The following is a 17,172-nucleotide window of genomic DNA, read 5'->3' as shown; positions in this document are numbered from 1 at the left end:
TTCAGGTAGTTCAGTGTTCGGGCCATTTTAGCGTCTGGGCAGTATTAGTATTTGTGTTTGGGGTTGCAAGTTCGGACGGAATAACAAATTGTTTGGGGTATGCCAAGTCACTTGCAATGAAATTAGTTGAGCTTTGGCCAAGTCTAAGTGTTATTGAAGGATAACTGGGTTTGTGACCCTGTTTTATAGTGGGAACCTTGAGTGATCAGAAGTTGAGTAATCAGTTGTGAGATAAACGGCTTAGATTCAACGATATTGATTCTGTATGAATGATCTGTCATGGAATCAGACTGTCTCAAGGCAACAGATTTCAGACGAAGTGGTTGTGATCTTATGGTGAGGAATTCGTTCACCTACGGATTTTAGGGCTTTACGAGGATTAGTCATGGCTACCCTGCGAAGGCTACGACATGCCCAGGTTAGTGACCATGCTGCTAGAGTGGTTGGGCGAGTAAGGAATGGTAAGGAATGATTTCGAGGACGAAATCTAATTTAAGTGGGGGAGAGTTGTAACGTCTGTTTATTTATTTATTAAATTAATAAATAAAATAATGAACGAATAGTAGCCGTAAAATAAATAATTGTATATATCAAAGGATGGTCTCGAGGAGCTAATTGTCACAATTTTAGAAGTCGGGGGTTAAAAGTGTAAGTTTTGGATGGGTTCCGTAAAGAATTATGAGGGTAGGGATTACTTGGTAATTATTGGGACTTTATTTGAAAAGAGTTTGTAGAGGAGGGGCTATTTTAGTAAAAACCGGACCTGAATTGTAAAGGATTTAATGTTAAGGGTTTAAATGGTAAATGTTGGCCTTTATTTGAAAGAAATGTCAAGGGGAGAGGCCATTTGTGGCATTATTGAAATAAGATTGTTGGGTGATCGGGAGTATATAACCCGTCACCGCCGTCTATACCCTAACCCTAAGGAAGCCATCTACAGCCGCCACCTCTCCCACCCTTATACCTCCCTCACCGGCGCCGCCATCTCCGGACCTTCCTACTGCCGTTAATCAACCTCCAGCCAATGCCTTTTATTCGTGTTCCGATCCGGTGAGTCTAGCCTCCTGCCGCCGCTGCCTCGCCATCCAAATGCCACAACAACCACCAAAGCCTCCTCCGTTCTCATTCTTCATCTCCTACTTTAACCGCCGCTGTGAGCGCCGTCACAGCGCTGCTGATCTACCTACTGCCGCGTCAACAATGAAGGTCTGTCCGTCGCCTGATGCCGTCGTAATGATGTGAGTAGCTGGGAAAGCCCGCCCACCGAGACCATGTGTAGGTTGTACGCGAAGAAGAAAAGTTCATTGACGACCAGAATCACCGGTTGGATCAAACTCGTCTCGCACATCCACTCTTCTCTAGTGTTCGACGTCGTTCAGGCGGCTGTTGTCGCCGGAAGTGGCCCTTGGCCGCTGCTACTGCCGTCGCTTTGTACTTCTGCCGCCGCCAACAACCACCATCAGGGTGGCTGCATCCGTTTGCAAGCAAGAAAATTGTATGGGTGTTTGTTCTTTCTATAGCATGTGTTATATGTGTAGCTTATTGGCCGAAGAACCTAGAACAACCACCGCCACCACCGTGAGGTGGTGGCTGCCACCTTCTACCACCACCGGCCACCATAAGTTGGATGTGTGTGTATGTTGTTTAGTGTGTGTGTTTATTTCGAGTTTTAGCATTGTAAAATGTAAATGGATTGGAATAATGAGAAAGAAACTGAAAACCACCACCATAGGGTGGTGGCTGCCACCTCCTGCCACCACCGGCCGCCGTGTCGGGTGGCGGTGTGCCTTGTCAGATTGTGTTGAGTCGTTTGGGGTGCTTGAAACCCTAATGGGCCCAATGAAGCCTAATGGGCTTAGTGAAAACCCTAATGGGCCCAATGAAGCCTAATGGGCTTAGTGAAAACCATAATGGGCTCAATGATATTCCAGTGGGCCGAATAGGCCCACCTAATTGACATAAAAGGCCAACAAATTGATAAATGGGCTAGTATTTGGGTTGGAAACCCTAATTAGGGTTTGGAAAACCCTAATGCCATCAAAACCCTGATTTTGGGGAATTAATCGAGACACACGGGACTTATTAATAACTTGGAATATTAAATAATAATCATTGGCAGAAATTAATCTAAGCAATATTGGACTTAATGGATTAAGTCTTTGATGGATTAAGTCCTTAATGGCTTAAGTAGGAAACTTAACCCTAATCATCATTTTATGTGAAACCCTAATTTCACTTAGGTTTATTGTTGGGCCTTTCTATTGGGCCTTGATGATTGGGTTATTAAATGGGCTATCCAAGATCAAGCAAATGGTCTAGAGTAATTTAATGGGCCTAGGGTAAAGCCCATGTAAGGGGCTTGGGCCTAATTTGGAAAATTGGGCCATAGATGGGCCATAGTTTGGGTCTTAATGATTATATGATGTTGGGCCTTAGAATGAGACGATGTATAGGCCTAGGCCCAATTTGGAAAATTTAGCCACGTGTTGGGCTTTGATTCCTAATTGACTTTGCGCCTATGGATTGGGCCTTCGGCTTGAATAAGCCAAGCTAGGAGTAATTTAGTAATTACCCAAAGAATGTACTTATGGTTATGTATTGGGACCCAATTATTACTTGGGTGTTATTTTGGTGTTGACAGTTCGGGAATCTGTCAGCCACCAGCTGGGGTCGAGTCTGCGGGACTTCAGCAAGTGTGGGATTGTATCTTCGGAACTTCAGCAGTGTGAGGTGAGTTACCTTCCAGTAGCAGTGGGTCTACAGCCACAATGCCGACCCACCAGTAGGAGTTGTATGTTAGATGATTGTCTTTGTGATATCATCTAGGTTTGCTACTACCTGATATGTTATATGCTGGCATGATATGTTATATGTGATAGTAGTAGAGTTCGGTTGTTAGGACCGAAGGGTAAGTCAGACACCCCAAATATGTCTAACAATATGTGATGATATGTTTATACGCTGGCATGATATGTTATATGTGATAGTGGTAGTACGAGGGGAATAGTCCCCAAGTTCAGTTGTTAGGACCGAAGGGTAGTTCGGACACCCCAGATATGTCTGATAGTATGTTTATGTTCTGATATATGTGATAGTAGCAGTAGGGGATGGAATAGTCCCCAAGGGTCGGTTGTTAGGACCGAAGGGTATGTCAGCACCCCAGAATGGCTTGACACGGGTAGGTCAGCACCCAAGAATGGCTTGACATGGGTACATCAAGCACCCCAGAATGGCTTGACCTCGGTAAGTCAGACACCCCAGAATTGTCTGACAGTACATTATGTTATGTTATGTGTTTATGCGGTAGTAGTAGGGGTGAAATAGTCCCCGGTAGTCAGGTGAAATAGACCGAAGGGTACGTCAAGCACCCCAGAATGGCTTGACTCGGGTACGTCAAACACCCCAGAATGGTTTGACCTGGGTAAGTCAGGCGCCCCAAAATTGCCTGACATTATATTATATGGTATGTGGTATGATGGGGGAACTCACTAAGATTCGTGCCTACGGTTTAGAGTTTTGGTTTCAGGTACTCGTTTTTAAAGGAAATGAGCCAGCTCGAACGTTGCGCATCACACTATGGTTTTCCGCACATGAGATCTTTGGGATTACACTCTGATATTGTTTTATGATAACATGTTTTGATTATTTCTACTTTGGTTTTGACAAGACATGATATTACAAATATTTTATTACACTGTTGGTTTTCTAATAACGTATTTAAAAATGAAATTTTTGTCCTGTATTTTTGGGATGTTACATAAATGATGTTGAGTGAGATAATATCCTGAAGTATTTCCGGGTTACCATCTGATCGACAAATAGAGCTTGTTATTGATCTGAGTCTTGGATCATTTCTGATAACCCGAGCAACTAATTAATTAGCACTATCAGAAATGGAGGAACTTCGTAATCAGCTACAAGAGTTGATAGATCAAGGATTCATATGTCCTAGTTCGTCATCGTGGAATGCACTCATTTTATTTGTTAAAAAGAAAGATGGCACCATGAATATGTGTATTGATTACCGAAATTTGAACAATATTACGATGAAGAATCGTTATCTGTTACCATGTATAGATGATTTATTTGACCAACTCTAAGGTGCTTCGTTCATTTCAAAAATTGATTTAAGATGGGGCTATCACCAGTTAAAAGTTAAAGAGTTTGATATTCAAAAAAACGATTTTTGAATCCGGTATGGTTATGACCAATTTATGGTAAATCCGTTTGGTCTAACTTATGCACCTGCAACATTTACGGACTTAATGAAGAGAAATTGTCATATATTATTAGACAAATTCGTAATCGTATTTATAGATGATATGATGAGATGTTCCACAAGTCGGGAACAACATAGAAAGCATTTACGATAGATTTTAGAAATATTGCAAGTGGATCTTGCGTAGATCAAGGCAGTAATGAAATCGGATTTTGGCTTCGAAAACTCCAATTATTAGGACATGTTATTTGTGAAGACATAGTGCAAGTGGATCTTGCGTAGATCAAGGCAGTAATGAAATGGGATCCTTCGAAAAATCCATCAAAAATCTACAGTTTTTTTTGGATTGGTGGGTAATTACCGACGGTTCATTAAAGGTTTTTCTTCGATTGCAACGTCATTAACAAAGTTGACAAGAAAAACTGAGAAGTTTATATTGACAGATGTTCAAAACCTAGCATTCTAGTAATTAGAAAAGACCTTGTGTCAACTCCAATATTAGCTTTAGCATAAGTAGTAGATCACTTTGTTATTTATACCGATGCTTCGCGAGTTGGCATTGGATGCGTCTTAATAAAGAAAGGTCGAGTAATTTCCTATGCGTTAAGGCAACTAAACCGCCCGAACAATCGTAGATGGAATTATTCAAAAACTATGATTGTGAGATTCACTATCATCCTAGAAATGCAAATGTGGTTGGTGACGCTTCGAGTCGAAAGGAGAAACCAATTCAAATTACTTTCACATAGATGGTAACTTTATTTAGACATGTATGAACATAAATTTGGTAACTTTACGTGGTTTTCCAGCTCAAGGAGGCCAAATCTATGTTTTGGGGCTATGTTTTTAAGAGTAAAGTGCTTATTGGTTAAGCTTTGTGCTATTAAGCTTTATGGACTGAGTTTTGAACCTTTTGGGTGGTCCTGTTGGGTAAAGTTGGAAACTTTATCCTTCTAGACCACATTATGGACTAGATCTGAGCTTTGGAGCTCTTGGAGTCGAAGAAAGCAGCTTAATGTATTAAGCTGCTGAAACTCGGGCAAACACAGCGTGTTTGCAAGCCAACACGGCATGTTGGCTAGGGTTTTCCCGATTATTTGGATGATGGTGAAACACAGTTTGTTTTCAAATCAACACGGCGTGTCTGGTCAACATGGACAGTTGACTTTGACTTTGACCAAAAGTTTGATCATGGTTGACCTTGGGATGTTTCGGGTCATGTTTGGGCCTCTTGTATTGTTGAATTGGGCCTTGGATTTGGGGCCAAGTTATAAAGATGGTAAAAAGGTCGTGTACCTTAGTTTGGACACGTGGTATTGGTCGGATCCGAATATTGATGAATGTTTAACTTGTGATTGATAGCGCGGGGATTCTTGTGAGCCAGCAGCCAGAGATTCTTTCCATGAGGTCCAATAGTGCGAGGTGAGTCTCCTCACTATATTTAGCGAGTTGAATGAACCAATGCTGGCCAATGATTATGTTATGTTAGTGTGCTACTTGTCTGCATGACTCTTGCATATATTATGTATTTGTATGATTACCGGGCGAGGCCCACTGTCGGGCAAGGCCCGATGACCATGTTGTATGCTATGTATCCCTATGATTATTGAATGTGTATGTGTTTATTTGTTATATGTATCATGTATGTTGGGCGAGGCCTGAACTGTATACCAAGCGGAGCTCGATGCCAGGCGAGGCCCGATGACGGTTATCAGTTTATGTTTCAAGTTTATGTTTCAGGTACTAAGAATTTCAAAAATAAGAGTTCGGAACGATTGTAGAGCATACACCACATGTTTCCGTATTCTGTGATTTACTCTGATTTGATGATGTTTTGATAAATATTGATTATCTTGGTTTTATGGAAATGATATGTATTAACGATTTATTAATCTAAAAATAAAAATTTTGATATTATTTTTGGGACGTTACAAATACACAAGCATTCAAATTAGCTAATAAATTATTTAGTCCTCTTTTATATGTATTTGAAATTTATGGATTTAATATATGTCAAAATATTGACCATACAAATCTATCAACATACAACCAACCTCTGTTGAAACCTACATCGACCTCGGACCCTGCATCTCATATGTGAAGTGAGACCTTTTGCATCTCATGTGTCAAGTGGAGCTTTGATAGAATTTGCTACATCGATCACAAACCTATATCTAACATCGGATTTCAAGAGACGATCCATGGCCGTATTCACATAATCTATGGGGATAACCTCTATATCTGCTGTTATCTCATGCTCCGCACAGAAATCAAGCATCTCTTGTGTCTCTTTCAGTCCTCCTATGTTACTACCACCAACAATCTTCCTCCCTATAAAATTTTAAACGAGCACTCTTAATTTTATATAGGCAAAATTTCAATTCTCATTGGACTATGAAGATTGTCATAACTCATAATACATCTAAAAATGAAAGAAATTGTGTTGATCAAAGCATATAGTTATTTAGTTACCTATGATCAAAGGAAATGCCGGTAGTTCATGTGGCTTCTCGGGCACACCAACAAGAACCAACTTTCCATCAGTTTTAAGAATATTAAGAAAGGGTGCAATAGCATGAGATGCAGAAACAGTATCTAAAATACCATCAAGAGTTCCGGTAACAGCCTACATACATAATCAAACAAACTCAAGTTAAGCATATTGAAACAAATAATGTCGTCCAAGTTGGATATAAAAGAAAGGTATGTCATTACCTGCATTTGCTCCAAATCTTTGCTAACTATGAAATGGTCAGCTTTCAGTCCATCAAGTGCTTCATGTTTCTTCTCTGGAGTGGTACTGAAAACAGTAACTTCTGCCCCAAAAGCCTTAGCAATCTTTACTGCAACATGACCAAGCCCACCAAGACCAACCACTCCCAACTTGGTTCCACGTTTGTCTAGTCCATAGTGTCTGAGGGGGCTATAAGTTGTGATCCCAGCACATAGCAATGGTGCACCGGAGTCAAGTGGCAAATTGTCTGGCCAATGCAACACAAAATGCTCATCAGAAACCATGTGGTCCGAGTAGCCACCATATGTGATTGTGCCATCGAAGTAAGGAACAGCATAGGTCAAGATCATCTTAGGGCAGTATTGTTCAAGATTGTTAGAACAGCTTTGACATGATCTGCATGATCCCACCAAGCATCCAACACCGACTGTTTCTCCAACTTTGAATTTCTCTACTTTGGTTCCTACTTCTGTCACGACACCCACAATCTCATGCCTACATGTGTCATTATAAAATCAACAAATGCATGGATGCATGCAAACACATACTCAAATATTAACTTTAACACTGTAACAGAACCAAATTCATGAACACAAAATGTGTTGATTAGTAAAGGCTAGCAGACAAGTAGTATATGAATTTGTACCCCGGAACTACTGGATATGTAGTCACACCCCATTCGTTCTTGGCAAAATGAAGATCAGAATGGCAGATTCCGCAGTACAAAACTTTGAATCTCACGTCTTTATCTCCTGTGGCTCTGTTACAAATAAATAAACCATCATCACGATCAACAGAAAAGCAGAGGATCATATTCGTAAATGACGACCCATATATAACATCACTTTACAATAGTTAAATTAACAACTAAAAACGAGAAATAACTCTCCTTATCTGCTGAATTTGAAAATTAAAATAAGCTGATAAACAAAATATCCCTTCATTTTTGGTCTGTGGAATGCGTACCTTCGGGAGAAGGTGAGAGGTAAAAAGGTTCCAGAAGTGTCTTTGGCAGCGTAACCTTGGGCCTTGATGGGATGCTCTGTCGCTGGTGATTTTGCCATTTTTTGAAGCTTGGATTGATATGATAAATGCTCTTTAAGGGAAGAGAGTGTGTATGGGGATTTATACTTGACGAATTTAGAACACACGTCAGCGATGACCTCAGACAACACTTCTCAGGTCTCCAATTTATTTATCACAATGATTAGTCGTTAGAGCATGGCAATTGACAGCCACCATACACCTAACGAATTTTATATGCTTAATTGCATAAAATATATATATGCAAAGCACTATATTTTCATAGTTTGGCGGGGAATCAATTGATCAGTCATAGATTTATCAATTGTGTCCTTATATAAGTTTATATACGTATGAGATACCAGAAATAATTAAAAATTTTAAATTCTGAATGTTTATTTGTTTATAACTTTATCCTTATCATTTAGATTGTATATATACCAAACTTCAAAAATGGTTTCGATGGTTTTCGAAAATATCAAGTTTAGTTCTTAAGTTAAAAAAACCTCACAGGTGGTCCCTGTGGTTTCAAAACTTTTAACAAATGGTCCTTTTCGCTAACTCCGTTAGCTTTTGACCGTTAAGTGAATGTCATTTCTGTCTTTTCATTATTACAGGGACCATTTTTGAAGTTTTGCCCTTATTTAAAAGAAAAAGAAAAAAAAAATATTATTTAATATAGAAAAGCTCTCTCTCTCTCTCTCTCTCTCTCTCTCTCTCTCTCTCTCTCTCTCTCTCTCTCTCTCTCTCTCTCTCTCTCTCTCTCTCTCAAGTAGCATCATCTGAAAGTTCATTTTAAATTTTGCCATATGAAATTCTATCTTATTACAAACCAATAAATCAAAAAAATTTCATACAATGATAAAATAACCCAGATGAAGCTTCACCATTTGAAAGTTGAACAATCGAGCTTATCAAATGTTTACAACAAAAAGAAGGAGAACGATTGATTATCGTCATCTGTTTTGGATAAAATCAAACACAGAACCTACACCATCCCATATTCTTCAACTCACACTCTTACCACCAAAATCAAACCCCAAACTGATAATCAACATCGCACAACTACAACATCAAATTAGAGAGATTTTGGTTTTGGTGAGATTAGAAAAACAATGCTCAAATCGCATCTCCTCATCTCCGACCCCCTATCACGTTCATCGTTTTTCTACATCACTATTCCCGCCATCCATCCACCACATACCATACTTATTCCTCTACTCCATAACATCGAAGCTTCCACAATCACTGTGACATCCACCACCAGATCGTCTTCCTTATTATAATCTCCCATTTTCCTTGTTCAAGTTCTGTTCTATTTAAATTCTATTCTCATTCATACCCGAAACCCAAAATCAAAGGGGGAGAGGGGGTATTTTTGTATTATTTTACTCTAAACCAATAGAAATCACATATAGTTGTAGTGAAAAGAAAAGCATACATGTAGATCTTCAACTTGTTTACATACATCGATTTCACTCGTCTTGGATTCAACCAACCTTTGGAGCTCGAAATCCATGAGGTTTTGGTCCCTGAAATCAGTTAACCTAGCTTAAAAACTTTTCTTCTCTATCTTTAGAGCATCAATTCAATTACTCTTTTTTTTTTAAAAGCATCAATCTCACTTGTACAACAGTTGATTCTAATCACAATGGTAATGAATTTGTTGATGATAAACCTGTGATGAATCAATATGTGGGGTGGGAGTCAAAACATGCTCTCTGGTGGTGGAGGCTGGAAATGAGGTGGCGATTCAATGGTTTTTGGAAGCTGTCCAACAATGGTGTTCTAGATTGGTTTAGGGCTTTTCTTCAAAAGAGTATTTTTTTTCTTTGTTACGATCAAATAAAGAGGAACCAGAGGAGGTGTGTTTTATGAGAGAGAGAGAGAGAGAGAGAGAGAGAGACCTTTTCTATATTAAATAATAAGTTTTTTTCTTGTTTTTTAAATAAGGGCAAAACTTCAAAAATGGTCCCTACAATAGTGAAAAGACAGAAATGCTCTTCAGTCAACGGTCAAAAGCTAACGGAGTTAGCGAAAATGACCATTTGTTAAAAGTTTTGAAACCACAGGGACCATCTGTGAGGTTTTTTGAACTTAGAGACTAAACTTGATATTTTCAAAAACCACAGAGACCATTTTTGAAGTTTTGTCTTTTAAATATTATAATTTTCAAATATGTGATTATCATATCGAATGTTATTCAAAGAGCTACATAGGTTTGATTTGATTTATTTGGTTTTCGGTTAATTTTATTTGGCTAAATCGAATATGGATTATTTGATTTGTGTTTCGTTTCGATTAAATTGTATTATTTTAGTTAAACTGAATTAAAAATTAACTTTATTTTTATGTTCAATTTTTATAAATTATAATTGAACTTAATGAAACTTTCTTAACTTCTAAATCTTTCTATAAATGTAAAAGATTTGCAAACCAATCTTTATCTATGTTATAATCTTTGTAGCTCTCTTTTAATAACAAACTTTTAGATCTTTTAACAAATTATATATAAATTTAAATTAAGAAACGAATTAAAAAAGTTGTGAAGAAGAAAGAAGTAAAAATAATGTGCTAAAATTAAGGGAAGTGATTCGTACGTGTTGAGAGAAAATAACTTGAGGCACACTTGAACAAACGTTAAAACAAGTATGATTGCGGAATTAGTTAATCTCAAAGGATCTAAAAGTTCAACAATAATAATAAGTTAATATGTTAGAAAGTTAGATAGTTAGTTGCGGAAATGTAAAGAAACATAAATGACAGCATGTGATATATCAAGTAAACATATAAGATGATTCATAACATGGAATGCATTCAAACCAAGTTAATGAGTGAGATCAATCTTAGTGATAAAGTCACGGATGACTTGCTCCGAAAAGAGATATAAAACAGTTGTGTTCGAGAGGATTTCAGAGAGTAAGAAAGATATGAGATAACTTGAAGATAATTAAGATCTAAAGATGAGTAAGAAGAGATCTTTGTGTTGATTCATAAGAAATGAGTTCTATTTATAGAGACTCATGAGGTACACTAGATTACATCTCTAAGGGTAGCCATGCAAGGTAGATAGAGATCCAGATGCAGTTGTTGATGGAGGAGCTTAACTGCGGGGGCTTGACAGCTGCGGTAGCTAAAGTTCAAGAGGGTCACTTTTTATGATTTAACAATTTCCCCTAAGTGACCTCTTTAACGTTTGTTCAGGATCCACCAAAACTTCCTGATGTTTTCCAACCAGATGATTCTCCTTAAGATTTCGAACTTGACTTCTGCAGTAGTATGCTTCGATTTTTCAACTGCATTTCGCCAGATATCAAGTTGCAGTAGTATTTGACATTATCGATCTTCCTTTTGAAAATGACTTCGAGTTCAGGGTAGTTGGTTGCACCTAAGGATCTTTCTTCGTAGCCTTCAGTAGGCATTGGTGCAGGGCCGAGTGTTGGTAGATCAAATTTCTTGGCAATGGTGGGGTAGATGTCTGCGTCGAGTTTAGCAAAATCACAGACTGTTTCCTTCAAAAAGGTTTTAGCCCTTTCAAGCGCAATCTTCGTCTTCGGGTGCTTCTCCGACTTGTTTTGGAACACCTTTGCAATGAGAAAGACTTCTTTCGGATTCATACAAGGGAAGTCTGCTTGGGTGCGGACATAGTCGTGTTCCCTTCTAGACAGAGTGTACTGGATGAAGTCAGCCTTCATGAACTTCTGAATCTTGTAGTTCTTGACTGCGGATGGTCTATCGTTAGACCATATATTCTCAATAGGAGAGGCATGCTTAGCATAAAAAAGACTAAGTCTCTCAAATTCCATTGGCAGTCTTTTGAGGTCTGGAAGGTTGCTGTCGAATTGCTCAAATACTGTGAATTATCTGGCATTCGGAGAGATTGGGAAATCCCAGTAGCCATCCGAAGGGGTTCAACATAAGTGAGATGAGGTGTGTAATCATCATCCAAGAGCTTGCGGTGAGGATTGATCCAAGAGTTTATTAGGGATTCATCCATCACAGTGTCAAAATCGCATTCTCTCCAAATGAGCTCTACAAGCTTAGCTGTTTTCTAGTCAGATTTCTTTTGCTTCGTTACAGGAGAGTCATTTGAACTTGGGGAGGACATGTGCTCCGCAAGATTTTTGAAGTGAGGGGGAGTCTCGGGTCTTTCAGGAAATATTTCTTCTTGCGGTGGAGGGTTATAAGGTGGGGTACGATGAGATGGTTGCGGTGAAGGAATTTTTTCTGTAGTGATGGGGGGACTTTGATGTTGTGAGATGGAGTGATTGGAGTGATGGACTTCTTCTTCACTTCCCCCTCTTGAGGAGTTCAAACCCGGAGCCTCCTCAAGCCATTGTCGAAGGCCATCAACTTTGGCAAAAACTTCTTGAAATTGAGCTTTGAGGGCATCTGCTAATTGTTCATTGTTGGGGATGGTGGAGTTGAAGAGCAGCCAGTGAATTTCCTTGGTAAGTTGAAGGATTTCAAGACCATGGAAATTTGTGGACAGAGATCGTTGTAGGCGGTTGATTGTAGCTTGAAGGACTGAGATCGTGGACTCATAGGCAGTGTGAGTCTCAGCAATCAGCTTTTGAGATTGGGAGGCTTGATCCGTAATGGCTGCTTGAAGGTCTTTCTTGATTGCGGTTACCTTAGAGATGAGACGTTCCGCAGCAGCCATGAAGTTCTTGTGATCTGCTTGTCTATTGTTGTCAAGGGACCGGATCCCCATTTCTAATTTGAGGGGGATACGCTCAGCAGCCAATCTCTCACGAGTTTCCAAGCACTCTATCAGTTCAATCAATGACTGTGGTCCGGGGGTGTCTTCTGGTTGCGGTTGATTTGGCTTGACCGCAACAAGGATTTGATCAACCTTTGCTTGTAGGCTCAAAAATTCTTTCCGAGTGACAACATTCTTCTTCTTTTTCATCTTCTCTTTGGGCTTTGAAGTTGAATGATGAGAGCAACTGGATTCTTCTTCTTCATCAAACATCATAAGATCATCATCAGAGGGAGAGGGTTTGTTTACCTCTTGTAAATCAACATTATCAAAACCAAAGGTGGGAGCAGAGCTCACTTCTATTGCGGTTTTGTCATCTTGTGATTCTTGGACAGTGGGAGTGGGAGGAACTTTGGAATCATTTTGATCAGCAGTTGCTTCTTGAGCCTTGTGAAGAGTTTCGACCATCTCAGACATCCAGTCTTGAACTTTTAATATGGTGGCTATGGTATTGGCATTGTTAATGGCATCTGCCCAATACTTAGCCATAGCTTGGATTTCTTGTTCCTTCTGCTTCTGTTGCTTGATTTGTTGATCTTTGTGTGCTTGGAATGCCCTATGGAAAGCGGAATATTTCTGAATCTCGACTTCAGATATTGGATTGTAGTTCACCCAAGAATCATTAGAGTCTTCACCCTCAAATCCTTTGTATCGCACCGAAGTGTCCTTCGGGTCCACAGATCCTTGCACATTTGTGCTCACTGTGCCTAAACCACCTGTTACAGATGTAAGCAGAGTAGGATTTCCTGAGCTTTCTTGGTCTCCTTGACCCGTAGTCAATTTTGGCCTCGGATCAGTTCTGGCATGGGCGAAACAACTGGGGGGGGGGGGGGATCTCCACAATGTGGTGAATCAGACTCACTTTCTGAGCTTGAGTGGTATTCTATGGTGGTGTTCAATAGGTGTGCGGCCACCCCAAGGACTACCGGAGCCTGTTGAGAGGCTGAGGTATCAGTCCGATCATGTATTTGGCTAGTGGGATCAATTTTGCATTTCTTGAGGATTGCAATGGGTTGATCATCCTCAACAGAATCACTGCTGGACACATGTCTGCTTGGTTCGACGATAGTGATCATTGTTGGAGTTTTTCTCTTCTTGGAGGGCTTGGAAGCATCCTTTTTAGGAGTTCCTTGTTTCTTCTTGGAGGCCAATTTCTTTCTTCTTTGAGAAAGATTGGAGAGAGTAGTGGAAGAAGGGACTGTGGTGCCTTCTGGGTTAATGATTGCGGGTGGGTTTTGAAAACGTGGGGTAGGAAGGTATGGGTCAATACCTTCCGTAGCCTTAATGTGATCTGAGACATCAGCAGTCTCAAGACCGAGGGTAGAAAGAATGTGGGTAGGAAGTCTTCAAATTGGTCCAAAAATAGATTGATCAGATGAATGATTGTACCTTTCGAGATCCTTGGTGACAAAGAAATTGATGTCAATGCCCATGTCGATCCCCGCATCCGCATGAAGGTCTGAAATGCAGAGGGACCAAAACCTTGCAAATAGGAGTTCAGTTGGGTTCTCCCTTGGGCTCTCCTTAGGAATGTATTGAAGGAAGTCGTCCCATAGGATTTTCCTATAGTTCACGTCATGACCTGTGAAGATACTCCACACTAGCTCTAGCAGTTTGAGTCCCATATTGTCTGTGCCTCCGATTCCGCCGAATATACTGCGGATAACAAAGTGGCAAACAAATTGCCAGACCGCAGAAAGTTGGTTTTTCTTGAATTCACCAATTGCTTTAATCTTTTTCTGATAGCCTATTTGGTAAAGTGCAGAATTAACATCCGCTATGGATGGGGTGAAAATCTGGATAGAGGGATGAACAAGGAGGTTAATGGCAGAAAGAAACTTTTCTTTGGACAAAATGACCAAAGAATCGTTTTACCAGGTTAAGATGAACTTATTGTGGGTTTTCGACTGGGCGATAGGCTGAGAAGGCACATTTGAAAAGGGTTGAGATTGGGACAACATCTTTGAAGGCATCAAAGGGGCCAAACAGGGGATGATTCTTCAGAAACATGATCATCAGCTTGATTGGAGCATTGTAGGATGAATGATCTCCGAACGCTGCTCGGAAGTTGCTTGAAGCAATCATGGGAGAGTCTAAACCGATAGGATTCACTGATCCAGATGCCTTGGATTGTTTCTTGGATACACCAGATTTCACCATTGTAGGAGCTTGAGAGAAAGAGTAGAAAACAGAGCACTTCGAAGAAGATTTAATGTTCAGAGAGCGTAATATGGTTTTGGGGAAGAAGAAGGGTTTATATAGGAACGAATTTGAACAGTAACTGGATTTTACCCTAGGTAAAAGAAAGGATAATGTAAGGTCTTTTGGGGAGGAATCTTTTGAATTGAAAATTAAATCTCAGCCACATAATATGAAACAGTTTCAAAAAGGTTTTGAGATTTATAAAAAAGGTTTGCATTTAATGAAAAATCAGACGTACATTGATACGTCAGGTGATCGTGTGGTGAGGGGAAAAGAAGTTGCAATGAATGGGACGTGTTGGGTATAAGGAAAACACAGATTAAGGATGTGTATATGGAAAAACGTTCTTTTTGTCATCATACCTAAAATAGGTCTGACACAAGGTTTGTAGAAATAGAGAATGAGAAAGTTTCTCAAGGAATATTTTTATTTAATGTTTCATTTAATGAAGGATCATTAAATAGCACACCATGTTTTTTTTTGTTTTCAAAAGAATGTAACAGTCTGAAAATCAGTTAATGTGATTGCGGATGGACACATCATTGCGGATGGATCCTTTGCCATTGTGGATGAGTAGATATATGACTGCAATTGAAGAAACTGAGGAGAGAACTTGTACAATAAGTTAGTAATAGCAAACAAGAAGGACCAGTGAAAGGTAAATATAATATAAGGTTGTGGTACATAGACTGTGGTACACAGGATATACCAAAACTATTTATTATAAGTAGCTTTCAGTTAGGACCGCAATGGAGACCAAGGATGGTCTGCGGTACTTATCAATTCAAGAAGAATTGAGGGTCCGGATTCATCATTCCTAACATTTGTAAGAACGCGTTGAGTTTGGTAGAGTCAAGTGCCTTTGTAAATACATCAACAATCTCTTCATGAGTAGGAACAAAGATGAGTTCAATGTTACCTTTCAGGATGTGGTATTTGATGAAGTGATACCTTAGTTTAATATGCTTCATCTTGGAGTGCTGAATAGGATTATGAGAAATTGCTAAGGCACTTTCAGAGTCACAGTAGATTGGTATCTGCATCATTTTGTATCCGTAGTTTAACAGTTGTGTTTTCATCCATAGAACTTGTGAACAGCAGCTGGCTGCGGCCACATATTCGGCTTCTGCGGTAGACAATGATACACAAGTTTGTTTCCTTGATGACCAGCTGACTAGTCTTCCACCTAAAAATTGACATCCACCTGAGGTGCTTTTTCGATCAAGTTTGCATCCGGTATGATCTCCATCTGTGAAAGCTTGAAGACTGAAGTCTTTGCCTGTGGGGTACCATAGACCAAGAGATTTGCTTCCTTTTAGGTACCGAAAAATTTGTTTGGCTGCGGTCATATGTGAAACTTTTGGGTCAGCCTGATACCTTGCACATACACCAGTTGAAAATACAATGTTTGTTCGGCTTGTGGTGAGGTACATCAAAGAACTTATGATACCTCTATAAGTCTTGTGATCCACAGATTCACCTAAGGGATCAGCAGAGATCTTATATCCGAAGGCCATGGGGACCTTAGCCGAAGAACAGTTGTCCATAGAATATTTCTTCAACAGTTCAGTGGTGTATTTCTCTTGATGAATGAATATCCCTTGTGGAACTTCTTTCACTTGAAGTCCTAGAAAGAAGTTAATCTCTCTATTCATGCTCATTTCGAATTTGTTGGTCATGAGCTTAGCAAATTCATCCACCATTCCTTGATCAGTTGATCCGAAGATGATATCATCCACATATATTTATACAAGCATAAGGTGGTCATCATTTGCTTTTCTAAATAAAGTAGGATCAATCACTCCTCTTTTGTAACCTGAAGAGACTAGAAATTCATAAAGAGTCTCATACCAAGCTATTGGGGCTTGTTTCAGACCATAAACTGCTTTTTCAAGTTTGTAGTAGTGGTCAGGGAATTCAATACTTTTAAAGCCTGGAGGTTGCTGAAGATAAACCTCTTCTTTTAATTCTCCATTGAGAAATGCACTCTTAATGTCCATTTGGTGTACCTTGACGTTTTTTTGGGCTGCGTATGCTAAGAAGATTCGGATGGCTTCCATTCGTGCCACCGGAGCATACGTTTCATCATAGTCAACACCGTCAAGTTGACTGTAGCCCTTTGCAACTAGCCTTGCCTTGTTTCTGACTACCGCACCAGATTCATCCAACTTGTTTTTGAATACCCATCTAGTACCGACAATGGTGTGACTGTGTGGCTTCAGGATGAGCTTC

General features: G+C 39.6%; 2 protein-coding genes across 2 annotated transcripts; both read right to left on the bottom strand.

The window, feature by feature from the left end:
• Positions 1-6,170: 6,170 nt before the first annotated feature.
• LOC145036660 (mannitol dehydrogenase-like) lies at positions 6,171-8,047 on the bottom strand. Its single transcript, XM_078985126.1, has 5 exons — positions 7,920-8,047; positions 7,600-7,713; positions 6,935-7,448; positions 6,692-6,845; positions 6,171-6,550 (listed from the first exon to the last, which is right to left on the bottom strand). Exons 1-5 carry the CDS (start codon positions 8,015-8,017, stop codon positions 6,339-6,341), a joined length of 1,092 nt encoding a protein of 363 aa, XP_078841252.1. The 5' UTR covers positions 8,018-8,047; the 3' UTR covers positions 6,171-6,338.
• A 7,672-nt stretch (positions 8,048-15,719) lies between these two features.
• LOC145035587 (secreted RxLR effector protein 161-like) lies at positions 15,720-16,457 on the bottom strand. Its single transcript, XM_078984113.1, has one exon. The coding sequence runs from the start codon at positions 16,455-16,457 to the stop codon at positions 15,720-15,722; it is 738 nt and encodes a 245-aa protein (XP_078840239.1).
• Positions 16,458-17,172: the final 715 nt, after the last annotated feature.

Source organism: Lactuca saligna, chromosome 3, assembly GCF_052625555.1.
Source record: "Lactuca saligna cultivar CGN05327 chromosome 3, ASM5262555v1, whole genome shotgun sequence".
NCBI classification, from domain to species: domain Eukaryota; kingdom Viridiplantae; phylum Streptophyta; class Magnoliopsida; order Asterales; family Asteraceae; genus Lactuca; species Lactuca saligna.
This window is presented reverse-complemented; position numbering and strand designations above follow the sequence as displayed.